Here is a 27,808-nt window from a genome sequence, read left to right as displayed (position 1 = left end):
ATCAACAACTCATTCTGATGTAGCATCAAGCCAGATCTCTACCAGTGCTTGCAGTTCATGTATATAAAGGACCAACTTACATATAATACTGAAAAACACAGACCTTGAAATTAAATGTCTTCTCTCTCTTCTACTATTAACAGGCCAGGACGGGGGTGGGGAGAATAAAGGAGCAGAAAAGAAGGGGAAATTGCATTTTCATTTTTATTAAAAGAAAAAAAGGTGGAGGGGACTGCAAGAAGGTTCAACCTTTCCTCCCGCACTATGATAGTCCCAGGTGAAAGCTGCCACTGGCCTTCATAGCAGCGTAGAGGCAATTTAATAGGGACCACAATGGGGGAGGAAATGGTTAACCCACCCACAGTCCTAATGAAAAGACTGGGAAAAAAATGAAACATGGAAGTTCAAGTGATACAATTAGCATCCTGTTCAAGGCACTGGCAGGAGTTCCACCACCTTCAAGGGTCTCTGGGTACCTACCCACATCTGTAGGAAAAGTTAAATATTAACAAAGAAAATATGCACAATCTTTCTTAGGGCAACTATGCACCACCTCACCTCCAAAATTCAATATTTCAAACTAGTTTTATTTGCTTTTATTGTATAAGTGCTGTACACAAGATATTGTAAAAATCAAAGTTCATCCCCCACAACCTAGTATTTACTGTACAGGGAAGCCTGTGTTCACTCATTTCAGGCTGAGTTTAAGTGCTGAGCTAGCACTGAATATCTACAATTGGCACAGAGCAGTTTGGGCTGTGGGGAACCACGTCGTACCACAAACAAAAGCAGAATTTGTGAATTAAATAATCGTTTTCTTTAAACAACCACTGTGTTCTAGCTACAGCCAGGCCTCTCGAAGACTGATACTACCACCGAAGATCACGCTGCAGCAACAAAGGAGGCTCCAAGTGTTGCGATAGCTCATGAAGGCAGAAGCCAATCACCTGAAACATAAAGGAAAGCAAATCAGGAATCAAAGGGGAAAATTAGTTCCCATCAGTGGCCAACTGCGTTCTGTAAAGCAGGGTTAGCCAATGTAGTGCTCTGCATATTGTTTTGCAACACAACTCCCATCAGCGCCAGCCAGTATAGCTAATGGTCAAGAGATTACAGGAGTTGTAGTCCAAAACATTGAAAGGGCACCACTTTGGCTATGCCTGCTGCAAGGCTTCAGCTATTCTGTGGCATCCCCAGTGAAGAGCTCTCTCCAATCTCCTTTTATCCAATTTTACCAACTACAAGGAACCGTTCCACAATTATATTCGCAAAACATGAAGCTTACACAAGTTTCTGGCCACCCAACCATTAGCTACTACCCTGCCTCCCATTTTTATTTAGCAAAGCAGCTCATAATGGGCCCACCATTTGCATGCATAGAATGTGAACCATACAAGGAAGCACTTGAGCAAGGGCTCTTATAGCTTTCCCCAGCCTGATTTGACCAGGGCTTGCTGCCATTCCACATCTCTCATTCTGCTACTCAGAAATCAAGGTTCTCAGCCAGGTAGTTGAAGGAAGCCCACCTAAAAGAAATTACAATGTGGAAGAGTTCTGCTGAGAACAGCATCGCTATCCAAAAATGTATGGTGCTCACAGCAGCCTAAAGGCCCCCAAAGTATCTCACATATCAATATATGCAATCTCTTGGCAGGCCCAGGAGGTAAAGGTAAAGGGACCTCTGACCATTAGTTCCAGTCGTGACTGACTCTGGGGCTGCAGCGCTCATTTCGCTTTTACTGGCCGAGGGAGCCAGCGTACAGCTTCTGGGTCATGTGGCCAGCATGACTAAGCCGCTTCTGGCGAACCAGAGCAGCGCACAGAAACGCCGTTTACCTTCCCGCTGGAGCGGTACCTATTTATCTACTTGCACTTTGACGTGCTTTCAAACTGCTAGGTTGGCAGGAAAAGGGACTGAGCAATGGGAGCTCACCCCATTGCGGGGATTCGAACCGCTGACCTTCTGATCAGCAAGTCCTAGGCTCTGTGGTTTAACCCACAGCGCCACCCATGTCTCCTTGCCAGGAAGTGGCAACAAGTAAACCCAAACAATAGCAAGGGTCCTTCAATGTTAAGAGGACAGTGGTCAGTGGTACAGCAGGCAGTCCCAGGCATCTCCAGGTAGGTCTGGGAGAAACCACCATCTGAAACCCAACAGTGCCTCTGGCAGTCAGGGTAGACAATACTGAAATAATGGGGCCAATGGTCTAACTTATAGTGCAGTGTAGCATGCTGAACATGAAAATAAGCATTGTGAAAGCAGTGAGTTTTCTAGTAGGGAAAACAATGAACTCATCTTGCCCATAATGGGCCCTTCATTTCCAAGAGCAACAAGCCATCATAAACAGGGATCCACCATGAGATGGGACCAAAAGCAAACAGCTAGAAAAGGACATGTTCCTGTAGGAGAATTTTCTCTGCAGTCGCCTGCTATGCTCCATTTTGCAGCTTTGCCTTACGTCTGGGTTCTGCCATGTTATTTGTGTCAGCGGTGGTGACTGGTGCCCATTTGGACTGGCGGGGTGGAGAGACAGGGAGACCAACAGCAGATGAAGCCAGAGCCAATGAGACATGGGACCAGCTGGTTCTCGTTTGGCCCCCATCACTCTCCCTGCCAAATTTACAAATGGCAAAACAGAGCGAGGAGGAACCTGACAGCCAGGGCTACCCCACCGGGTGGTTTTAAGGAGACAGGCACTCGTCTGACTGAGATGAGATTGGTGGGACAGTACCCCATTCAAACTAATACCGTCTCCACTGTATGTAAGAGTTCACTTGAAATAATAATAATAATAATAATAATAATAATAATAATAATAATAATTAATACCCCACCCATCTGGCTGGGTTTCCCCAACCACTCTACATGACATGCTCTTCCCCCACTCCTCCAAGTACTTATCTACCTGCTCTCTGTCAGTGCCCAAAACTTACTCCATCTTGGCATCTAAGTGGTTTGCCATGTCTTTGTCTACATAGCGGCAGAAGAGAAAAAGGAGGTTGCTGGGGAGGTGAAATGGCTCTACCATCAATGCCTTGGGTACCTGAGACAGCTCCCTTGCAACAAGGAGCACTGTATCCACCCTAAGGGGAAGAAAAGGGAAGAGGGGGAAGGAAAAAAAGGACGGAGATGGTTAAGAGGCTTGGTGTCTGCAGACACAAATTACTTGGGACTACCCTGCCCAACAGATGCCACCTTACCATTTTTCAAAGTCTCCGTTGCGGGGGTTCAGGGGCATTCCGGAGGAGAGACATCTCTCCCCGTGACTCAGCAGAAGGTATAGAAGTGAGATGGCAAACTTGGAGAGGCAGGGAGAGAAGATGACACAGCACGAAATGTTAGCAAGGGAACAGCAGCAATAGAACCCACCTCACTCAATGCCAACCTCGAAGTAGGGTGGCATAAAACCACCCTGATACTGGCAAATACTAAGGTAATTTTAAAGTCTCCCCTCCCACCCCGTTTGTCGCTCTACCACAAAATTCTGCCAGGACCCCCAGGAAAGTTTCAAGGCCCTGACCCCAAACTTACCTTGTTCCCAAACACCATAGCAAGCGATTGCTGGACAGACTCCGGCTGCAATCTGGTTAGCTCCTGTAAGAGGTCTATCATCTCACTGAAGGTCAACTGCTCAATGACATCACAGAGAGGACCGTAGAGAATGGGCAGAGACTACCAAGTCCACAGAACATGGAAGGAGTAAATTGAAAGGATAAATGTTAATATCAAGCTTGCTTGTCCTTTAAGAGTTAATAAACCTAATCTATGGGATAGAGAACTCTTAACACCATAGGAAGTAGTGTTAAGAGTTATAGGTCTTTATTTCTATAAACTGAGCCTGTTAAGAGAAATGAAGTTTCTACTCCCAGAACAGGATGGGCTTGATAAATTTAACCCAAACCCTTACAACCTATCAAGCAAGGGTTACTGGCTGCTCTCTGAAAAATTCTGCAGCCTGACTCTCAGCCGAACAGGATTCAAGCAACATTTTCAGTTCATTCAGTAAAGACACAGCCCATCTTACACATTTCAGCTTCCACAAAGCTGTGCACATATTTCAGTTTTCTCGCAGCTTGGGGCAAGACTTCACTGCCCTGCTCGGGTCTGGTTATGCAAGAAAATCTGGAGGAAATTAAATTGTGCAAGCAATGCAGTTTAGCTCCCCCCACAACCCAATTTAAATGTCTTATTTTAGTGCAAGCCCTTTTTGCACCCGAAAAGTCAATTTATAACGGGAGCCTCATAACAAGGTCATCAATGATGCAGATGGTTTTAGGGAGAAGTGGAACACACAGGACGGATACCTCATCCATCATGTCCTTCTGAAGGAGAAACGGTAGGTGCTGGGTGATGCTGACAAGGACCTGCTTGGCCTGCTCCTGCGACAAGTGTGGCAACAGACGGGCCACCAGCCTCCTCCCTTTTCCCACAAGCAGGATCTGAAGGAACTCATCTTTGGCTTCCCTGGAAAGAAAAGACTAGCTGGTCCACACACGTATCTCACTGCCAAAGCACCATGAGAGTCTAGAAAGGGGAAAGGGGCCTAAAACATACCCAATGCGCAAACATAAAGGCCCATGGTTATGTTCTACCTAGTGCTGTCTGGACTTCAGACCTGGCTGTTTAACAGAACATCTCCTGGCTCTTTCTTCTTCTTCTTCTTGTGCATTGAACACTTTCCCTTTAAGGAAGATTTCTTGGGGGCAAGTGGTTTTTCCACCTGGCCTGGTTTAGTTCTAGTTGTTTTTCTATTTTCCGTGCCTGACTGGATTATATTTCCATTGGGCTTGTTGTCGACTGCTTTATGGGGACGGCAGTCTTCTTTTCTCCTAATTAGCTCAGTCAGGGAAGTAAGCAGGCCCAAACATTCCGAGAGGAAATTTCTGATTGGCTCAAGTTCTTTGCTTATCTGTGTTGAGTATTCTTTCAGCAGATCTTTATACAGCTCTATACATCTCCTGGCTCTTCTGCTAGAGAGGGAGGATGGTATGAACCCAAGGAGTAGAAATTGTCAGCGGCCTGATAACCTGAGTAGGCAGCTGGCCTGACGGACAGAGGTGGCGCCACGGACACGTGGCCACAACAGCCATCGTCCTCTTCATCCTAACACACATCTCATGTACCATCACTGCCGCAAATATTCCCCCTGGACTCACTTTTCCGAATTCTGCTCTTCGATTCTTAGGGCTTGATAGATATGTCCCAGCTCATGCGCAAATTTCTCACAGAAGTGGAGGTGCTCCTCCTCTGGCACTTGCTCCAGTTTCCTCTGACCATCTTCTATATCCAGCAGCTGCAGGTACATCTGTTTCAGGAACACACCAACAAGATCCATAAAACTACCGTCTTTGACAGGGCAGCTCTTTAGCCAACTACTGTATTTTTCGCTCTATAGGACGCACCAGATGATAGGACGCACCTAGTTTGGGGGGGAGGAAAAAAGGGGAAAAAATTCTGAATCCCAGAAGCCAGAACAGCAAGAGGGATCTGGCTTCTGGGATAGCCGCTGGGATAGCTGGTGTAGCTTTGCGCGAAGCCTCCGCAGCGCATGGAGAGCCTTCATCCCCGTGCCCTGCGGAGGCTTCTGGGACAGCCCGTGAAGCCTCCGGAGGACTGCAGGATGAAGGCACCCCGCTGCCCTGCGGAGGCTTCATGCAGCTAAGCCAGAAGCTAGAACAGCAAGACGGAGCGCTGCGCAGCGCTCCCTCTCCCTGTTCTGGCTTCTGGCTTAGCCGCGCAGCCCACATTCGCTCCATAGGACGCACTCACATTTTCCCTTTCTTTTTAGGAGGGAAAAAGTGCGTCTTATAGAGCGAAAAATATGGTATATTTGCTGAGCGTCTAGCTGTGCTCTCTTGGTGGTTGCTGTTTCCCCTGTTATCTCCCATCTGCCAATTGTTGGGGGGGGGCGGCAAAGGGAAGGCAGCAGATAGTATTTTCTTACCTAGAGTTCATGGGAACTGTAGAGAAATCCATGCCTCTATTTTCCACGGAGTCTCCTAAACTTGTTTAGGGCCAGCAGTGTCACAAAGCCACAGGTTCAGGAGCATGAATCAACTATTCTCCAAACAGTGGTCAAACCCTTAATTTGGTGCTAGCATTAAGGATCACATTCTCAGGCACCACAGGCATGTATATGTACCTCCACCCACGCCAAGGGATTATACTTTAGTTAGTTTTTACTTTTGCAATGTAAAATATTTTGGCAGGGTCACTAGGAGGCAGGTAGCAGTTTTGTCCAGCAACCTGCTGGACAAACTGATGTGGCTGGATTACAACTCCCATCAAGTAGGCAATTGCAATCTACTACAGTGGTACTTCGGGTTACAAACACCTCGGGTTACAAACACTTCGGGTTACAGACTCCGCTAACCCAGAAGTAGTACCGGGTTAAGAAATTGCCCCAGGATAAGAAAGGAAATTGTGTGGTGGCGGTGCGGCGGCAGTGGCAGTGGGAAGCCCCATTAGCCATAGCTGTCAACCTTCCGATTTTTTGCGGGAAATTCCCTTATTCCAGTGCCGTTTCCTGCTGCTTCCCGCTGCTATCCTGGATTGTTAGATATCCCATAGACTGTCACCGTAGACAGGTGAGGCTGCTGATCCCTTATTTTCAAATCTGAAAGTTGACAGCTATGCCATTAGCTAAAGTGGTACCTCAGGTTAAGAATGGTTTCAGGTTAAGAACGGACCTCCAGAACGAATTAAGTCCGTAACCAGAGGTACCACTGTCAAAACAAAAATTTTTTTTCCTTCCAGTAGCAACTTAAAGACCAACTAAGTTAGTTCTTGGTATGAGCTTTCGTGTGCATGCACACTTCTTCAGATACACTGAAAGTGTATGCACTGAAGTGTGCATGCACACGAAAGCTCATACCAAGAACTAACTTAGTTGGTCTTTAAGGTGCTACTGGAAGGAAAAATTTTTTTTGTTTTGACTATGGCAGACCAACACGGCTACCTATCTGTAACCAGAGGTACCACTGTACTTGTGACTGGTTCACACCGCAGGGGCTTTTCTCAATTTCTACAACGACTTTTTCATTAACACAGCCAAATCACTCAGTTCTGGAGGAATGTGCAGAGTTCTAGCTGAACAGAGCTATTTGCTAACAACTCTGCAAGAGTTTCTATGCATCATCATCATCATCTGTAGTCATGACATTGCCTGTGTTGGATACGCCACACTAGGAATGTGCTCTACTGGAATGTCATGATCATGAGTTTCATATTGTCAAGCTCTTTGTTGTGGGGACAAAGGGGGCGGGTATGTGACTGGAGGAAGAAGAGCACACACTGCCTTACTGAACAGAGATTGATGGGGTTTACTTATACGCTGCTTTTGCACAATGAGCTGTACCCAAAGCAGCTTGCAACAAACATTCAAAAGCATCAAAACATTGAAAATACAAACATACAAAATACAGAACATGTTAGTAAATTCAAATGACAAAAACAAACAATTCAACAAATGCAGAATATATCAATACAATTATCGAACTTAATCAGTTCCAGGAGTCCGTTCAACTCCCGAAACCATTCGAAAACCAAGGCGCAGCTTCTGATTGGCTGCAGGAGCTACCTGCACTCAATTGGAAGCTGCAGAAGCCACGTTGGACGTTCGGCTTCCAAAAAACATTCACAAACCAGAACACTTACTTCCGGGTTTGTGCCATTCGGGAGCCGATTTGTTCAACAACTAAGCCATTCAGGAACCAAGGTACCACTGTATTACCAACCCCCCCCCACCAAATCAATGTTTAAATACATAAATACGAAGCCGAACAAGAGTTAATCAACAATAATGCTTCTGGTACTGGCCTTGCCGCACTCCAAGGACACTGGCTTAAAAAACAAACAAACACAGAACTGCCTTCCCAAGCTATCTCAGTGACTCACCTTCTCAATTTCATATAGTACTTGCAGTCGCTGATTACCCACAGCCTTCAGAAGATGGATAAAAAAGGGGAGGGGGAACAGGTGTTAGTTTTCAACAGCAGAGCAACCAGCACCAGCACACTGGATACTACATTAACAGCTCAGGGGGCTCTGCAATACAGTTTCCAGTGGGGCCGTTTCCGTTTACAGAATACAACAAGGTGGCCGGAATTCCACTGGTCAATTAGAGGTGGCGTGAAAAACAGGAGGAAAAAGCCGATAGAATATACCGTCCACCTGCCAGTTAATAATGCGCCCTATTTATTAGGGGGTGGGGAACAACCATCCGCTGTGGACCACTGACAGGTGAACAGGGCCGCCCAACCATAAATCATCTTGTGTCACGTGTCAGGTGGTTCAAGCAGCAGCTGCAGAGAAGATTCTTCCTTTGCATCCCCAACTTGAATTCTGGTGACAACTGCAAAGGAAGAACCTTTCCCATGCCCAACATTCATGGGACTCCAAGGCCCAGGAAATCAGGCATGGTTAACCCAAATGGCCTGGCGAGACAAGGCCCATGGGTTGGAAGGTCCCACTGATGATATATACACAAGAGACTTCATGTCCACACACAGCAAATCGGTGGAGTCGAGTCCCAGCTTCTGGCGAGCCAGAGGCAACAGGATGGGTGCATTACCTGTTCCAGCGGGATGTTGTGCACGGCATCAATAGCCCTGCGGGGACTGTAGCACGTAGACACTGCCACTTGGCCCAGGGAGCCCGGTATCCGCACCACTAGAAGGAGGAAACCATTGTCAGGAGGTGCCTAGCATCCCTAACATCTAGGGAAGAGCCTCTTTTCTGCAGAGCGCTTACCAGATTCGTATGCCTCCACTTTCTGGATATACGGTGTCACTAGCTTGGGGACTTCAGTCTTGCACCCTCCAAGAAGCCCCTTCTCTGCCTGTTTGTGCTCCAGCTTGCGATAATATTCCTGGGGGGTGGGGAGGACAGGACAGCTCAGTACCAAAGCCAGTGGAAGCACACAGCACTTCTGTTGCTCCCCACTCACCCCAACTCCAGCATCCAAAACTGTCAAGATGGCAATTCTCCCCGAGCCATCCTCGCCAGACAGTGATTAACGTACACCTTTTGAACTATAGTTCTCTGTTTCCTGGGCAAACCTAACAGAGCCCAAGGAAAGGAGCTCCACCATGGGGTGGAGAATATGGTTGTCAGAATGCAGCCCATCATATGAGAGCAGGTCTGCAGTTGCAAGAGACAGAACTGACCCAGACCCAAGCCTTGTGACTGGAAGGCTATGCCCACCCTCTCAAGAGCAGTCTAGGATTCTTGCTTAGGGGTGGTGAACCTATCAGTGGCAGTTTCTCACTTTTCACATCTTAAGTTCAGTTCTCCACATTCTGAAAATGTTTATTAAGATTTTACAAAACATATATCACACATAACAAAACGAGAACATCAACAACAAACAAAAAATACACACTTAACAAGAAAAAGAAAAGGGGAAAAAAAGAAAAATTCCACTTTTTAAATTTCAAAAATCCATATCTCTCTTTCCTGACCTCCTCACACCCCCCTTTTTTGTATTCCTCTTTATTCCGTCAAATTCAGCAAATTCTAACCCTTTTTCCAAACTCGTTTATAATTATATATTTCCAATTATTATGTCTCTAATTTCCCTTATCTTGAACCCTTACACCACCTTATATACTTTGACATAATATTATTCTAGTCATACCCCCTCCTTATTAAAATTCCTCTTTTCATAACTCTTTTAACCATATCCCAAATGCCATGTTGCCTTCACATCCCACATCATTTTAACACTCAAACATTTTACAATATTTTTGTAGATAGTTCTTAAACTTTTTCCAATCCTCTTCCCAGTTCTCCACATTCTGATATCCTAAAAACAATTCATAAGTACCACCATCATCATGATTATTAATTATTGTCATTTACACCCCAACTTTTTCCCCTAATGGCACTCAAAGTCTCTAAATAAAAGAAGCACTAAAAACATAGAAAAATAAATTTAAAAAACCCCAATAGAATTCAAACTCAATACATATATGAAATCTGTTTAAAACCTACAAATAATGACAATAAAAACAGCATGGCACCACCCTTTTCATTAAAAGCAGCCGGTTCCCCAAAGCCCATTGGAACAAGGAGGTCTTTACCTGTCCGTGGAAGGACAAGTCAGGAGCTAGTCTACCTTCTTCAGGGAGGGAGTTCCAGCATTGTAGTGCTAATTTATCCCAATATACTCCCTTGTATGCAATTACATCCAATATATGTATTTTTTGCAAAGCAGATTTTCCCCAGTACAAAGCATTTCTGTATAATATTTCCAGTAATATGTGAATTTTTACTGCACATGTTACAAAGGCATATGTATCGTAAACACTACTTGGCTGGAATGGGAAGGTGTGAACAAAGGTCCGTGTAGTTAAAGCTATGGTTTTCCCAGTATTGATGTACGGAAGTGAGAGCTGGACCATAAAGAAGACTGATCGCCAAAGAATTTATGCTTTTGAATTATGGTGCTGGAGGAGACTCTGGAGAGTCCCATGGACTGCAAGAAGATCCAACCTATCCATTCTGAAGAAAATCAGCCCTGAGTGCTCACTGGAAGGACAGATCCTGAAGCTGAGGCTCCAATACTTTCGCCACGTCGTGAGAAGAGAAGACTCCCCGGAAAAGACCCTGATGCTGGGAAAGATGGAGGGCACAAGGAGAAGGGGACGACAGAGGATGAGATGGTTGGACAGTGTTCTCAAAGCTACCAGCATGAGTTTGACCAAGCTGCGGGAGGCAGTGGAAGACAGAAGTGCCTGGCGTGCTCTGGTCCATGGGGTCACGAAGAGTCGGATATGACTAAACGACTAAACAACAACACTCACCTGGTAATAATAGTCATCCCTGTGAAGGTTGTCACTCTGAAGCTGCAACATTTGCACCTTTATCACCCACTCTTTTTCTACTGGAGTCATGAGCACAGCATAGGGGTCCTCCTTCGGCGGCTGGCGCTTCATACGGGGAATTCTTTAAGAGAAGAAGAAATTCGCTTACGAAAAGGCTTCTGCACTGGTTCAGAATACCACCAACGCCTTGCTGTGGTCACATACAGTCGTACCTTGGAAGTCAAAAGGAATCTATTCCGGAAGTCTGTTCGACTTCCAAAACCAAAGCGCAGCTTCTGATTGGCTGCAGGAAGCTCTTGAAAGCCAATCGGAAGCCCTGTCGGATGTTCGGCTACCAAAATAGTTCGCAAACCAAAACACTCACTCCCGGGTTTGTGGCGTTTGGGAGCCAAAATGTTTTGAGAACTAAGCAGTTTGAAAATGAAGGTACGACTGTATTCTTTCTTCTGAACTGCTTTTAAAAAGGGCTCTGTCACGCCAGGGCCGGAGGAGTAAGAAAACCTAAACACGCAGCAGAGTTTCCAAAAAGTAGACCAGAGGCAATTGTACTTCATCCAGCAGAGCTTTAGTGCTTCTGAAGGCAAATGAGCATACTTGGTCACAAATCCAATACAATCAGGACTGGCACAGTTCATAAAAATCCAGTTGCAGCACTTAAAATAAAACTTACAAACTTTATAATCAGACTTAAACCTTAACAGCATACAGAACAGACCACCAGAACAAAGAGAAAGTGAGAGTCAGGCTTCTCCTGGCCTTATTATTATAGTCTGCACGGCCTTGAAAGAAACATAACAGAACCAGTTTAAACCAGCTATAATCAGCTTCCCAGAGAAATAAACAAAACATCAGAAACCTTCTTTCTGTTTCTCTCATATAGAAATAAACCTTACAGAATCCTCCTGAACTAATCAGAATAGGAAAAATCTCTACACATCAGATCCATACTTTCTGCACTAAGAAATGAAAACTGGCAGTCTCATCTAGGGTAACAGCACCGAACTTGAATACCTTCAATAATTCAGAACAGAAGCTTGTCTAAGTTTTAGAAGTCTGAATGAAGTTGGTGCTTTCATTGTATTTTTCCAGTTTAGTTATTTCATTCAATATTCCATACCGTACCAAAAAGTTTGGGGTGGGGGGGAGGAGAGGAGAAAAGAAAAACACTAAATGATCTCCAATGCGCATCAAAACATTGAAAATCTGTAACTAGCCCTCAGAAAATAGCCAACATTATCTACAGTAATCCACAAGCTTAATCCATTTTAACACAAAAATATGATGTGTATTACGTTCCTTCATGGGACGCGGGTGGCGCTGTGGGTTAAACCACAGAGCCTAGGACTTGCCGATCAGAAGGTCGGCGGTTCGAATCCCCGCGACGGGGTGAGCTCCCGTTGCTCGGTCCCTGCTCCTGCCAACCTAGCAGTTCAAAAGCACGTCAAAGTGCAAGTAGATAAATAGGTACCGCTCCAGAGGGAAGGTAAATGGCGTTTCCGTGCGCTGCTCTGGTTCTCCAGAAGCGGCTTAGTCATGCTGGCCACATGACCTGGAAGCTGTACGCCGGCACCCTTGGCCAATAAAGTGAGATGAGCACCGCAACCCCAGAGTCGGCCATGACTGGACATAATGGTCAGGGGTCCCTTTACCTTTACCTTCCTTCATATAACAAGTTAATTTTGCCATTATAATAGGTACTGTACTGAGTCACCAAACGATCCCATGAGGGCCAGCGGGGTGCAGTGGTTAAGAGTGATAGACTAGGACCTGGGAGAGCAGGGTTCAAATCAGCCATGAAGTTCACTGGGTGACCTTGGGCCAGTCATTGCCTCTTTGTGTAACCTACCTTACAGGGTTGCTGTGAGGATAAAATGGAGAGGGGGGAGAAGGGTGCATGCCACTTTGAGCTCCTTGGAGGAAAAAAGGTTGCATATAAATGTAATAAATAAATACATAAAGATTGTAGCAATGTTCCTATTAAGTTGTCTTCATTTGCCCTCACTTACCTCCTTTCTTGCCCTCGCTGTCTTTGGGTCAGGATCCGTTGATGCAGGGGGTGAAGTTGTGTCATGGCACTGGGAACACTGTAATAAAACAGAGGACAAAGGTGAGGTACCAGGATCTGTCTCCCATGCCTTTAGGACCTTTTAAATACATTTTTGCAAAGCAACTTCCCCTAATATAGTGTGTTTGTTACTACTAACGTGCTATTTTTATGCACACTTTATCTCAGTATACATTCTTCTGTGCACATTACTTGGCTGAAGAACTAGTTTGAAAAACTGAGAACTGCTATTTTGAAGATGGGCTGTGTTTGGTTTTCATATTGTGGCAGAAAGTGTGACTTAAAGCAGCGGCAGAGCAATCCGATTGGGCGCCTTGGGCGGTATGTGTGCCCTGCGTCCAGGGGCGGTGCCAGCCGCCTGCGTGGGCAGTGCCAGCTGGGGCAGGACGCTCCGTGGGGCCTCTGAGGAGTCTGCCTGCCTCCTCTCACTCAGCTGCCCTACAGCTTGGGGGGGGGGGAGAGGCAGCGGGCAGACTGTTTGGGGCAACGTGGAGCCTGCGGGCGCCCAAGCCACTGTGTCACTTCCAGGAGAAACGCATGGCTCAGGCGTTCTGCTGGCCCTACGGTGAGTGCCGCCCGGCATTTTGTCACCCCCTCAGTGGTGACACCCGGGATGGCCTGCCCCCACTGCACCGCCCTTTCTCCGCCCCTGACTTAAAGCAAGTCACCTTTAAATGGTAACTGAATTGATTTTCTCCTCATCCCAAATTGCAAGTACAGATCTTGCCCACAGTTCTCAAATATTCAGTCTGCATGTCAAGTTCCCTACTCCAAAGTTAAGACTCAATTACTGGCAACAACCCTGATCAAACTATTTGCTGGATGTCCTCTTTCCCCCCAAATACTATTTGAATTAACAGATGACAAACAGAGCCTGCAGATCACGATCAACACTCCAAATCTGTAGTCTGCGCTGAACCAGGGATTCTAGAAAGCCTTTTGAGCACTTGGCTCTGCTATCTGCCTGGGACTAGCAAGTGGGGTGCAGTAGTCAAGGAGGAGGTATCTGCCTGTGCCCTGGAGGGAAGTGAGGGGCAGGTGGGGCTCAATCACCTTGGAAGGTAGCCCATCTAGAAGGAAAACTCTGATCCTAAACCTCCGCTGCTTTGCAGGGTATCTTCAGGAGAAGAAAAGGCTAAGGAAAAAACCCTACACAAATTCAGAGTGGTCAATTTTAGGTTATATTTTAGTGATCAAGATTTAATGTATATTTTTAACTGCTGTTATATCTGAATTGTCTCTGTTAAACCCAGTTGCAATTCAATGTATTCCTGTTGTGTTTTATGATTTTTCTGATATTGTAAGTGAGCCGGAACTGGTCTGTGACTGTAATAATAAATACACAAATTCAGAGTGGAGTCCCTAAGATGGTTGGATGGCGCCTTGTACACCTCCTTCTGACAACTCCTGTAGCCAAGCTGGTGCCAACCGTATTGCTCTGCTCTCCTTTGGACCCCATCAGCAAGCCCAAGAGGGGCGTCTTGCCATCTGGGTGGCCCAGGACCTCCATACCCACTTGTCCAGCTTGCGTCCCAGAGAGGTCACTTTGGGGCTGCTAACGCAGTGGTTTGACTTCTCACCCGGAGGTGCACTCCATCGTCTCTTGAGACACACGGATGCCAACAATCAATCAATCAATCAATCAGATGTCATAGCAGGGATCCAAGAGCATGCCAAGAAACTCTTGTGATTATAGTTCTCCAAGCTAGTCCAAATAACCCCATCACAACTCTAATCCCATGTACTAAACTGCAGATGGAGATGGACTCCTGAAAGGGCTGCCTCCTCTCAAACACAAGGTGATCTCACCCATGCTTTCTATACCTGAACTTCTGCTGGTTGCCAGATGTTGGACTGAAGAGTGGAGGATCAAGATTATGGGCCATAGCCCAGCTTGGGCTATTGACATTTGGGAAAAAGGGCCTATATGGAGGTGGAGACGCATAGGCAGATGTCTGGAGAGAAGAGGGAGGAAAGGAGATTTTTATTATTATTAAGTTTGATATTCCCCTTGATTGTAAAAAATGTCAAAGCAGTTGAATAAAAAAACCAAAACAATAAAACTATTGATAAAAAAGCAACTATTTGAAACATTTAAAAATGTAAAACCAGCGAGAAACAAAAAACAAATGTGTCCATATTCTACATATCAGGCTAGGCTTGCCTAAACAAAAGTGTTTTTAGCAGGAGCTGGAGAAAAGTACAGTGGAGGTGCCAACCTGATGTCAATAGGCAAGGAGTTCCAAAGTTCGGATGCTGTCACTTAAAGATCTTTCTCTTACAGATGCAGAACAAATACCGTATTTTTTGCTCTATAAGACTCACTTTTTCTCTCCTAAAAAGTAAGGGGAAATGTGTGTGCATCTTATGGAGCTAATGCAGGCTGCGCAGCTATCCCAGAAGCCAGAACAGCAAGAGGGATTGCTGCTTTCACTGCGCAGCGATCCCTCTTGCTGTTCTGCCTTCTGAGATTCAGAATATTTTTTTTCTTGTTTTCCTCCTCCAAAAACTAGGTTTGTCTTGTGGTCTAGTGCGTCTTATAGAGCGAAAACTACGGGTATGTGACATCTGTTAACAGTGCTCATGAAGCAACTTCTGGTGGTTTCTGATAGGCAACTATAACTGGCGACTGAGAAAATGCAGCTGCCCGGCCACATCTAACCACTTGGGGGCATTCTATTCCTCTACTTGACAATTCTCTCTACTTTGCATCCTAATAGCAGCTAATGGAAGGAGGAGTCCTGCAAGCAAATAACTTGCTCTTACCTGGAGACCAAAAAAAGGCATACGTTGCCTGCATATCTAAGGTTTAGCTTGATACTTTACAGTTAAATATCTATATATTCTTAACCAGTGCTTTTTTTTCCAAAAAAAATAAAATGTTTAGGGGTACTCCCATTTTGACTCAAGAAAACCACCGTTTTATAGTTCAGATCGGGGAAAATAAATACAGTAAATGGACAAAAGCACAAAGATTCACAAAATGTTTAGGGGTATGCGTACCCTTGCGTACCCCCAGGAAGAAAAAGCACTGTTCTTAACAACTTGGCTGCCGCTTTGTATATGTTCAGTTTCCTGTGGTCAGGACACACAGGAAACAAGTTGTGAATTCTGACTTTCCAAAACCTACACTTGAACTGTTAAATCCCGTTCAGGAGAAATTCCCTCCTATACACAGTAGAGCATTAGCAACCGACCCTCTCCTGATCAGCTTTCTGTAACCCTGCCTTTTAAAACCCTTGAGGACTTGTCATGCCCTCTGCCATCAGTAAACTATTCTCTGTAGTGATAAATAAATAAATTAATAATAATAATAATAATAATAATAATAATAATAATAATGTGGGGATTCCCATCTCCCATTAAATGTAAAGTGTCCCTCTGTTGGCGGAAGATAGCACAGAGCTGCTCCGAATGCCAAGAGTTCTTTGCCAATTACTTTGAAACCTCTTGATACGGTTTGAGACAAACGTTTGGAGCCAGGCAGAATTCGATCCAAGAAATCTGTACTTCGCTCTCTCAGGTGAAAACAAGGAAACCAATATAACTAACAGTAGTTGTAAATGAATACAGACAACAAGAATTGTATAAACATGAGGACTTATTTGTTTATGGATATACTATGGACAAGGGACACGGGTGGCACTGTGGGTTAAACCACAGAGCCTCGGACTTGCCGAGCAGAAGGTCGGCGGTTCGAATCCCCGTGACGGGGTGAGCTCCCGTTGCTTGGTCCCTGCTCCTGCCAACCTAGCAGTTCAAAAGCACATCAAAGTGCAAGTAGATAAATAAGTACCGCTCCGGTGGGAAGGGAAACGGCGTTTCCGTGCGCTGCTCTGGTTCGCCAGAAGCGGCTTAGTCATGCTGGCCACATGACCAGGAAGCTGTACACCAGCTCCCTCGGCCAGCAAAGTGAGATGAGTGCCGCAACCTAGAGTCGTCTGTGACTGGACCTAATGGTCAGGGGTCCCTTTACCTTTACCTTATACTATGGACAAATATGGAAAATGAATAACAATATACAAAATGGAAGAAAATAATGCGACAAAATTATATGCGATATAAAAAACCAGAAGGAGGAAGGAGGGAAGTCAGCTCTGAAGAGCAAGTATAAATGTAAAATTTAATACAATATCTGTATGTGGAGTATCTAATTGAAAAACTAATAAAGATTATTTGAAAAAAGAAAGAAAGAAAACAAGTGGGATCTGCAACAAAATGTTTGCCCTGTGGGATACTCCTGCTGATGGCCTGCTCCAGGATACTCCATTCCATCCCTCTCCCCAAGCCAGCATTCTACTGTCACTGGGCATGCTCAGTCTTCACCGACACATTTTGAGTTTTCCCCAACCCCAGGGGTTTTTCTAAATATTTCTTTCTGCAAACCTTGGGATCCCCTGCAAAGTCCACCAACTCTGCCCTTAAGGGTGAGTAGTGATGTTTCGGTTACATTTGGGTCAGCACTCAGAAGTGAGATGTCCATTAGTATTATATACTAACTGCAATCTTGTGCCTTGGGTTGTATAAAAGGAAATCACAAGTCACGGCACATCTAAACTTAAAAGAGAAAGTGTAGGTGGAATAGTTTTCTGTGAGAACGGAGCTAAGCTACACATTTATTTTTATCTATTTCACAAAATTCATATACCACTGGACTGTTGTAGAACTCTAAAGCCATTTACAAGGAATACTTTTTTTAAAAAAAAGAAAAATCAATAAAGAGCAGTTAAACACATGATTAAAATAGTAAAATACCGTAGATTAAAACACACCAACATCTATGCATCTGGATAGGTTTGCCTAAACAAAGAGTTTTAAACAGGTGCCAATAAGCTGGGAGTTTAAAAGTATAGGTGTTGCCACACTGAAATATCCCTTTTGTTTTCTTTTTTACAATTGTGGACCAATTAATATATGTCATCTATAACAGTGAAAGTTCTGTAGATCAAAGTGAACAAGTGAGCACATATTGTCTAAGGTAACCCCACCAGTAAACTGGTCCCAAGCCAGTCAAGGCTTTCTTTATCAATAGTAATACCTTGAAAATGACCTGGTAACAACTTGGCAACCAACACAGGCGACACGACATATGACATTACCTGATTAAGGCCAAGTACACGCCGTGTTCTGCGGGGTGGAGTGAACAGGTAAGGCGATCTCATAGAGCCAGACATCGTGGGAGATTGCTGTGAGACAGGACAGTAGCAAAGACAATTATAAAAAATATTTATTAATTAATAATAATAATAATAATAATAATAATAATAATAATAATATTCCATTCATCTGACTGGGTTGCCCCAGCCACTCTGGGCAGCTTCCAACAAATTACCATATTTTTTGCTCTATAAGACTCACTTTTTCACTACTAAAAAGTAAGGGGAAATGTGTGTGCGTCTTATGGAGCAAACACAGGCTGCGCAGCTATCCCAGAAACCAGAACAGCAAGAGGGATCGCTGCTTTCACTGAGCAGCTATCCCTCTTGCTGTTCTGGCTTCTGGGACTCAGATTTTTTTTTTCTTGTTTTCCTTCTCCAAAAACTAGGTGCGTCTTATGGTCTGGTGTGTCTTATAGAGCGAAAAATATGGTATAACATCAAACACAGTAAACCATCAAACATTAAAAACTTCTCTATACAGGGCTGCTTTCAGGTGTCTTCTAAATGTCTGATAGCTGTTTCTTTCCTTGGCATCTGAGGGGAGGTTGTTCCACAGGGTGGGCATAACCAAAGCAGCTCAGGTATCCCAAGGCATTAGGTGCATGTTTTGCATACTGTATAGAACTGTTACTCCAGACTAGTAAACCCAGACAACTGCTTTGTCGTTCTAACACAAGCAGTTGGAAAATTAGCTCTGCGTAGCACAGAATGACAGTAGCAAGATCGAGGGTTTGAGGATTGGGGCAGGGGTGGAAGTGAGACAGGGCCAGGTGATGAGCCACTTTACCTGCCGCACGAAGCGCTGAGAAGAGGGCTTGAAGGTTCTCCCACGGAAGCCTGAACGCTCCAGGCCAGATGTGTCTAGATAGCTTCTCTGCGCCGGTGAGGCCAAAAGATCTAGGTTGACCCGGGACATAGAAGCCCTGTCCAACGCCTGAGGCATAAAGAGGCAACAGTAATATTTAATACAATTATACTGTGGTTAGGGATGGGACAAATCTGTCAATTTTGGTTTCTCATTTTTTCCTGTGTTAAGTTCTCCACTTCCCGCAGTTCACAATTTGCTTGTTAGAAAGTCTTCATGAAAATTCATCAGCGCTTTCATGCAAATTTCTCCTAATATACCTTTTCATGCCCTTATGCCAATATACACACTTTTACAAAGCAATTTTCCTAATTATAACTGAATTTTCGCATGTTAGTTTCACTCATGTATGCATTTTTATGCACACTAGTGTCTGATGTTTTATCACATTTTAAACATTCCGTTGGGAGCCACCCAGAGTGGCTGGGGAAACCCAGCCAGATGGGTGGGGTAATGTATAAACAAACAAACAAACAAATAATCACTACCCTAGCAAATACAGTTTTGTACACATTACCTGGTTAGAGAATTAAATTTCAATGGGTGATTGTGCTTTCCTCATGTATTGTTACAGAAGCAGCGTGTTTGGTAGGTTCACCTTTAAATCCAAAATTAATCCCCCATGGATATTGTGGTGAAGCGCATTGCACCATCTCAGTAGCTAGAGAAATTTCTATTTTTGGTGAATTTCTGGTTTGCTCTCAGTTCATGCTCTGAATCAACTCCCAACTCAGATTTTAAGTGGCACGGTACATGGAAGCAGATACTGGCCTAAAGTGTTTGGGGACTGATCTTTCGTTTTGCAGAAAACTGTTTGCATGAGTAAGCTTCTGTTAACTGGAAGTGGAGAATGTTCCAGAAACCTACCAGAGAAGCCTAATTGCTTACACAGGTGTGAGATGCGGTTCAGGAGTTAATTGGTTTATTGGTTTCAAGAACTTGTAGCCTTAAAAAGGCTGGTCTTTAGTTTCTATTTCTGTTTAAAATCTATTTTTATTAAATATTTTATTGGTTTACAGAAGTACATGCCTTGTCTCTTTTTTCAGGTTGTACATTCTTTCTAACATAGCACTGGCATTTGTTGTGAGACGTCAGTGCTGAGTGCACCAAAGGATCAAATATGAGTAGAGGCAAGATGCCATTGGATACAGCAGACTTGACCCTAAGCTGCTTCTATGGTAAAGACAGGGCAAGCGCTGTTATCATTCCCTTTGCTGGGCAGAAAAGTGGTGTAGAATGAGCCTTACCTCCATCATAGACAGCGACTGGACTCTCCTCCGGGTAGAATTCCAGATGGAAGGTTTTGAAGCTGTCTGAAAGGGATCAGACTGCAGGGGTCAGTAATCTTTTTCAGCCGTGGGCCGGTCCACCGTCCTTCAGACCATGTGGTGGGCCGGATTATATTTTGGGAAAAAAAATATGAACGAATTCCTATGCCCCACAAATAACCCAGAGATGCATTTTAAATAAAAGGACACATTTTGCTCATGTAAAAACACGCTGATTCCCGGACCGTCTGCGGGCCAGATTGAGAAGGTGATTGGGCCAAAATTTCAAATTTCAAATGACAGACTTGGACAACAGCCCGGATTGGAAGATTGGAATGAAGTCAGGAAAAGCTGCACTGGCAAATAGACAGTTGAATATATATATATATATATATATATATATATATATATACACACACACACACACACACACACACACACACACAAATAAAACTGTATTCGATGGATGAAAGGATATATGATTTCTGACATGATTGAGAATCGCATAGCCAGGGACGGAGAACTTTAAAGCGTTAAGATCGGAATGTGGAAAATATGGGAACAACAAGAAGAAGGCAGGAGCAAAGATATTGGAGATAACTTCAGAGGTCCAGACTATGGGAAGCCCGGAAAAAATAATAATTAATAATTTGGACTGTAATAAGTTTTTAAATTTTAGTTTATTGTTTTTAATTGGATTATGATTATGATTTGATGGATATGTTAATTGGCTGTTTTTATTGGGAAATTAATAAAAAAAAATTTTTTAAAAAAGAGAAGGCAATTGGGCCGCATCAGAGAGATTCGTTCAATGAAATTAAGCAAAACGAGAAAGGAAAAGAAGCAAGCAAGCAATTACGATTAATCATAATGACTGAGTAATTCAAACCCAATTTCAGCACATTGAAAGGATTGCAATAGGCTGTTAAGCATGACGCAGTTGAAGCCAGCTGGGCTGCTAAAACTAGAGGGACAGCCAACATTCTATCAGATTATCCCAGTGACCGAGCTTGGATCTCAGGACTCAGGCAGTCTAAGGTATCCTGGACCCAGGATACTCAGGGATTTGTACATTAGTATGAGAACCTTGAACCCAACCCAATAAAATACAGATGTTTTAGCAGAGGTGCCACATGCTGTCACTTGTCTGCACCCACCAGCAGTCTAGCAGCTGCATTTTGCATTGCCTGGAGTTTCCAGATCAGGCCCACAAGAGAGCACACTTCAGTCTTGAGGTTAAAAGTGCATGGACTACAGTGGCCAGGCTATCCCAATACGGCTGCAGCTGATGTATCAGAAAACACTGATAAAATGAATGTACAAGAGGCTGTATTTTAAAGGGGTGCAGGGGGGAGAAAGCAGTCTTACCAAGAAATCAGTAGGATAATCTGAGAGGTCGTTGGCAACTCTGCTGTCCAGGACAGCAGAATCTTCTCTCTGCAAAGCAAAACAAACAAAAAAATGAGCCTAAAAGAGAATATCTAAAATACGGCATTGAGGCATTATTAACTGCATGTTGCCATGTAAGTGGTATATTAATTAATAGCAAAACTACAGTGGTACCTCGGGTTACAAATGCTTCGGGTTAAAACTCCGCTAACCCAGAAGTAGTACTTCGGGTTGCGAACTTTGCCCCAGGATCAGAACGGAAATCGCATGGTGGCGGTGCGGTGGCAGCGGGAGCCCCATTAGTGAAAGCACGCCTCAGGTTAAGAATGGTTTTGGGTTAAGAATCGACCTCCAGAATGAATTAAGGTGGTAACCTGAGGTACCATTGTTTTACTTTGTGACACAGATTTATGCACCTGGGATGTAAGCTCATTCTATGCAGCAGTGAAAACAACACACCAGCCATTTTCAAAATGGTGCCCTCTATAGCTGCTGGGCTGGGTTACTAAGTAAATTCCTACATAACACAAGTCACAATGATAGAATCGGCTCCATATTGCTGGCCTCAAGTTATCCAGCTTTCTCAAAGTACAAGACACCCAAAGGGGTATTTATATTTTACACAGATAATTAATCAGCAGCCCCAGCTGACACCTGCTCTCAAAAAACCTTAAACAGACGTCACATGCTCTCCCTATCCATATTAGGGACCCCAAGTCATACGAGCCAACTCTTTTACCAAACCTACTGCCCGTTTGGTTGCAAAAACCAAATGAACAGAAGAGACTGGCAAGACTGTAAGAGAAGTCTTGTGTGGCACACCTTAAGTCTATCTTACCTCCAACGTACGTTGGCCACGCACAGCTCTCATGACTGCTGGGTCTCCCAGGTTGTTTGGCTCTCCAGCTTCCTTGCTTTTATGATCCTTCTCGCATGCAGGTTCCTCATCTTGGTCAGCCATTGCCACTTCCTCCTCCTCTTCCCCTTCCTCCTCCTCTTCTTCATCATGATCATCATAAACATGTTGTGGCTCAGTGGGAAGGCTTTCATTCTCTGCCGCATCTTCTAGCATGGGTTCTGCCTCAGTAGCTTCAGGTTTCTCTTCCCCAACAGTCACCATCACCTCCTCAAATCCACCCACATGAGCTTGCTCTGCATCTGTCTCCAGGACTTTCCCTCTAGTCTGCTCCAGGTAAGCTTTAGAAGTGAGGGGAACAGATCAGCAGAAGGAGGAGGGATCTTAGGAAGAGGGCAGCAACACTTTACCTGCCACAGCGAATCAGCTACAATGCAGGAAGCAGGCCCTTAGACCAGGGGTCAGCAAAGTTTTTCAGCAGGGGGTTGGTCCACTGTCCCTCAGACCTTGTGGGTGGCCAGACTATATTGGGGGGGAATGAACAAATTCCTTTGCCCAACAAATAACCCAGAGATGCATTTTAAATAAAAGGGCACTTTCTACTCAGGTAAAAACACGCTGATTCCCGGACCGTCCGCGGGCCGGATTTAGAAGGGGATTGGGTCGGATCCGGCCCCCGGGCCTTAGTTTGCCTACCCATGCCTTAGACAGCCAAAAAAATCACACACTGTAGAAGAGACACACCACTGCCATTGTCAATCTTGGTAGATTCTTTTGGAATTTTGTTTTGGCTGTGAACACACCAGACATTTAAAGAATATTACCCGCTCAAAGAATAGTAGGAGCTGTAGTTTGCTAAAGGTGCTAGGCAGGGGCGTCTTGCCCATAGAGGCAAGTGGCGCAGGGCGCCAGGGCATCCAAGATCTGGAGGGCGCCAGGGAAGAGGCGGAGGCTGGGCGCAGGAAATGGGGGGGGGGCGGGCACCGGAGGGATCTTTGCACCACGGAGCTGGATATACTTAAGACGGCCCTGGTGCTAGGAATGATAGCTCTGCGAGCGATGAACTAGTTTTCAGGATTTGGGGTTGCACTAAATGCGTGGGGTGTATGAAGCTTTTTATTCAAGTGAAATGCCGCTTTTTTGAATTGCATTGAGGGGACTTTGAGTTTTAAAAACTGAAAATATGGCTTTGCTTTTGTTGGAATATACTATTATTTCTGGAACAGTTTAAATATTTTCTTACCTGAGGTGAACGTCAAGTTAACGTAAAGATCAATTTCTTCCTCTTCAGCTGTCTTGTCACCCAAAGGTTCTTCTTCCATCATAAAGTAATCCTCCAGGATCTGGTTGGAGATGGAGAAACAACAAGGGACTCATCCTGCTGTCAACTCCCTTGTGGGAGAAATCGATGGACAGTATCGAAACCTCTTCCAAAACTAAGTACACAGAACCAAACCCAACGACACCGGTTCCTGCAATCACAGTAAACTATGAACCATGAATGCAAGTATGGCTCCAACATCATCCTCTCCTATCAGAACCAACAAACCGCAATCCCTGGCTTAGTGTTAGAACAGAATCAGGGTTTTCACTTCAAACAAACCGTGATTGGTAAGCCAAGAAGAAACCCTGGCTTCACACCACAGTTTGGAACTAAAACATTTTCCAGTTCAGACACAACACAACATTAAGCTAGAGATTGTTTTTTCTTGCCTCTGTTCACACAGGGGTGGGAAAGGAGCCATCTATGCATTCATGGTAAATCATTATCTGTGGTTTACTGTGTTGTGAACACAGCAAGTACATTGGGTTTCTAACCCACCCATATTCAGACTCAGATGTCTGGCCTCCCCTCGGCAACAGGTTACTTGTTAAGTTTCCCTCACTGACTTGAGGCTTGAGACTTACCGTATTTTTCGCTCTATAAGACGTTCCCCCCCCTCCTAAAAAGTAAGCGGAAATGTGTGTGCGTCTTAGGGAGCAAATGCAGGTGGGAAGCTCTGCTCAGCGCTCCCTTTAAAGAGCCACATGGAGTGTGTGTGTGGCTCCTGCGGCCCCCAAGAGCCGCACACACGCTCCACAGGCTCTTTAAAGGGAGTGCGGCTCTTGGGGGAGCCTTAGCCGTGCGCAGCCTCTCCCGGGCAGGGGGAGAATTCATGCTGCTGCCTGGGAAAGGCTATCCCATAAGCCAGGACAGCAAGAGGGATCGCTGAGCTGCGATCCCTCTTGCTGTCCCGGCTTATGGGATTCAGAATATTTCTTTTCTTGTTTTCCTCCTCCAAAAACTAGGTGCGTCTTATAGAGTGAAAAATACGGTATTAGTCTCAAGTAGGAGGACATGCCCTGCTCCAAGATTTTGGGGAAAGCTTCACAATTACTGTATTGGTCAAATGCCCGGGGAAATCCGGATGTATGGTAGCCCATGCCAGAAGTGCCGATTTCTCCTTAAAATAGCTACAAAACAACAATTTGCAACCTTGCCAAAAAAAGCTGAACTCCTCTTTGGACATCCCCCGCCCCAGCTAAACAACTTTGCAAAAAACAAAACAATTTCTGTCCAGATTTTCACTGTTTTGAAATATGGCAATCCTAGTTCAGTGTACACTAGTTCCTCTCAAACATCTAGTCACAATAACCAACATAACGTTTTCTATGACCCCACCACCACCCAGCCAGAAATGCATTTCTCACTCTTTAAACCTTCTTGGTCACTTTTTATATTGTAAACCACCTTGTGATCATCGGATGAAGAATGCTATAGAAATTTGATTTATTAAGAAATTAAACACACACACTCCTTACCATTTCATACACAGCCATGGGTCATTTCAAAGGTGACCAGTCCAAGAAAACCCTACCCTTGTTCCCTTTGACTGTTTATAGGCATGTTGCCTGCCAAAGTTCTTTAGAATGTTTTAAAGGACCTGTTTCTACTGAGAACTTGTGTTTCATTTTGTGTTTTTGCAAACTGCTCAGGTTTTCTTACCATCAAGCAACGTGCAAATCTTGTTAATTAAATAAGCCAAAGCTACAAGAATGTACAGCTACCATCAAGAACACCTGCGGAACTCTACCTGACTTGCTTCTGAGTAGACTTGCATTGTTAAAAGCTAGCAGATTTGAATGTGGCAGGAAGGCTTTTACTACAGTAAGCCTGCAGGGATTTTAAGGAACACCCCCCCACATACACAGTGTTTCAGGCAGTGCTTTTTTTCTTTAAAAAAAATGTTTAGGGGTACTCTCATTTTCCTACTCATATTGAAATACTGCCCCTCAATGATGCCAAACTTAGATTCACAAAATGTTTAGGGGTATGCGTCCCGCTGCACCCCCCCAGAAAGCAATCACTGGTTTCAGGTAATAATCAGGCTGCGTGGTGTGGCTTTTTTCTGGCCCATGTAGGACCAGTCTGGATAGTTGGCCTTGGTGAAGATTTGATGTTTTCATCCCCCAAAAGTTTTTGATTTGAGTTTCTACTGAATTGAGGCTGCATTTGAATGTTGTATTTTAATCTTGTTTTTAAGTTGTCTTGTAATCAATTGTTTTTATACCTGGTGTTAGCCTCCAGGAGCCTGGTCTTGGCTGAGGAGGGAGGGGTATAAATAAAATTTATTATTATTAAATAAAAATAAAGAGCACCCGGGTGAGTCCTAGAGAGACGTGACTCCGCAGGTGCTTCCCCCACCCGCGAAACAGCTCGCTGCGATTTGCAGCTCCAGCCTTTACTCTTCCCGCAAACCCCACCTCCGTGTTCAAGCGAGGCTCATGCCGACGTGCGCGTGTACAACGCGTGTAAACCCCACTGGACTCATCCCGCCCGCCTCCCCCCCAAAAAACTCGTTAAAACAAGCGTGCTGAAACCGCCCGATGCTTTTCGCCTTCCGCTGCCCCGAAATAATAACAATATTAAGCATCCAGGCGAAACACGCGTGTCGCTTCCCGAGAGAGGGAGGGCGAAGGGAGGGCAGAGCCGCTGGTGGAACGTCTGAACGCGGCTCCAGCAGGGACTCTCTCCCTCCGGCTCTCAAGGAGCTGCAAACACAGAAAGCAAGGAGGAGGTGGAGCTCCAGGCCGCCAACAGAGGCCGGGGATCCCTCCGGCGCCAATCGCTTACCAGATCCTGCGCGGCCCCGGCCGCCGCTTCCCCTCCCTCCGCCATCGGGAACGCGCGTTTCCCTCGACGGCGTCTCCCATTCCTGCCTCTTTTTGAAGAGGCCTCGTTAAGGGAGGGGCAGCAGCTGCTGGGCTTCATTTAAAAATATACCGCTATAGTTGCTGTTTGCGAAACTCGCCTCTTGGTTGGCACCATCGCTTATTTATCTTTTAGGCTCCGGGCGAAATCTTCCCACTCTTGTCGTTTATTGCGTCCGCAACATAAAAATGCAAAACCGAAAAGCCCCTGTACCGAATAAAAGGAGAGCCAAACCAACGCTTCGCTCAGCTGATAAGATCCAGGTTGCAGGTTCGAGCCCCAGATTTCCTGCATCGCAGGGGGTTGGACTAGATGATCCTCAGGGTGTCCCTTGCAACTCTACCATTCGATGATTCTGTAGGGCATCCTGTGCCAAAAGCTTAAGCGCCAAATGTCAAACGCCATCAAATGTCACGGAAATAAGGAACTATCTGACTTTTAGAAGACATCGGAAGGCAGTCTAGTTTAGGGAAGTTTTTAATGTTTGATGTTTTATTGTGTTTTTACTATTCTGTTGGGAGCTGCCCAGAGTGGTTGGGGAAACCCAGCTAGATGGGTGGGGTATAAATATTTATTTATTTATTATTAATATAGTAAGCTGTCCTCGGGGAAGTCGCCCCAGCTTCTTGGCACATTTTGGCTTCCCTGCTTGGAAACTCTCTCAGGCTTTTGTGGTGCTGCACGCAGAATTGCACTCTGTATTTAAAACGCAGTCACAACAAAGATTCGCCTAATGGCATTATATTGGCAGCTGTCTTTTCAATTCCTTATGATCCCTATGGAATTCTCATTTTTCACACTTGCTGGGCACTGGCTCGACACCTTCACTGAACTATCTGCTATGACATAGTTTAGTATGTATATTTTAAAGCTGTTGGTTTTATCTGTATTTGGTAATTTTATTTTTACAATTTTGAATGTCTGGTTTCATTGCTATTTTAACAAATATCTCATGCTATTGTATGTAAACAGCTTTTCAATTTTTATTGTGGTATATAAACCTCGCCACCTTCCATTTTTGCAACATCTGTATACCCTTAGGTGCATCCACCTTAGGTAAGAGGACATGAAGAGCCTGTTGGATCAGGCCAATGGGCTCATCTAGTTCAGCATCCTGTTCTTAATGGTATTCAGAAGCAATACTGCCTCTAACCATCTTGTGGGAGTGAGTTCCACAGGTTAACAAT

General features: G+C 44.8%; 1 protein-coding gene across 1 annotated transcript; it reads right to left on the bottom strand.

The window, feature by feature from the left end:
• Positions 1-580: 580 nt before the first annotated feature.
• PATL2 (PAT1 homolog 2) lies at positions 581-26,681 on the bottom strand. The gene is made up of 19 exons (XM_053365315.1): positions 26,544-26,681; positions 23,678-23,772; positions 22,412-22,778; positions 21,553-21,621; positions 20,164-20,229; positions 18,839-18,985; positions 17,992-18,078; positions 14,717-14,847; positions 12,834-12,911; positions 10,807-10,948; positions 8,753-8,870; positions 8,574-8,671; positions 7,898-7,942; positions 5,158-5,306; positions 4,306-4,465; positions 3,533-3,673; positions 3,202-3,299; positions 2,935-3,084; positions 581-947 (listed from the first exon to the last, which is right to left on the bottom strand). Exons 1-19 carry the CDS (start codon positions 26,679-26,681, stop codon positions 944-946), a joined length of 2,283 nt encoding a protein of 760 aa, XP_053221290.1. The 3' UTR covers positions 581-943.
• Between the last annotated feature and the right edge of the window lie 1,127 nt (positions 26,682-27,808).

This window comes from Podarcis raffonei, chromosome 14 (genome assembly GCF_027172205.1).
Source record: "Podarcis raffonei isolate rPodRaf1 chromosome 14, rPodRaf1.pri, whole genome shotgun sequence".
Lineage (NCBI taxonomy): Eukaryota > Metazoa > Chordata > Lepidosauria > Squamata > Lacertidae > Podarcis > Podarcis raffonei.
Note: the sequence above shows the minus strand (reverse complement) of the source record. Positions and strands in the feature narration are given on the sequence as shown.

Excerpts from the sequence above, each read along its gene's own strand:
- PATL2 (XM_053365315.1), bottom strand. The coding sequence starts at position 26,681 with ATGAAGCCCAGCAGCTGCTGCCCCTCCCTTAACGAGGCCTCTTCAAAA. Across the intron at positions 20,230-21,552 it reads ATTATCCTACTGATTTCTTG|ACAGCTTCAAAACCTTCCAT; the intron begins GTAAGACTGCTT and ends GATCCCTTTCAG. Across the intron at positions 4,466-5,157 it reads GAAGAGCAGAATTCGGAAAA|GGAAGCCAAAGATGAGTTCC; the intron begins GTGAGTCCAGGG and ends TTTTCTTTCCAG.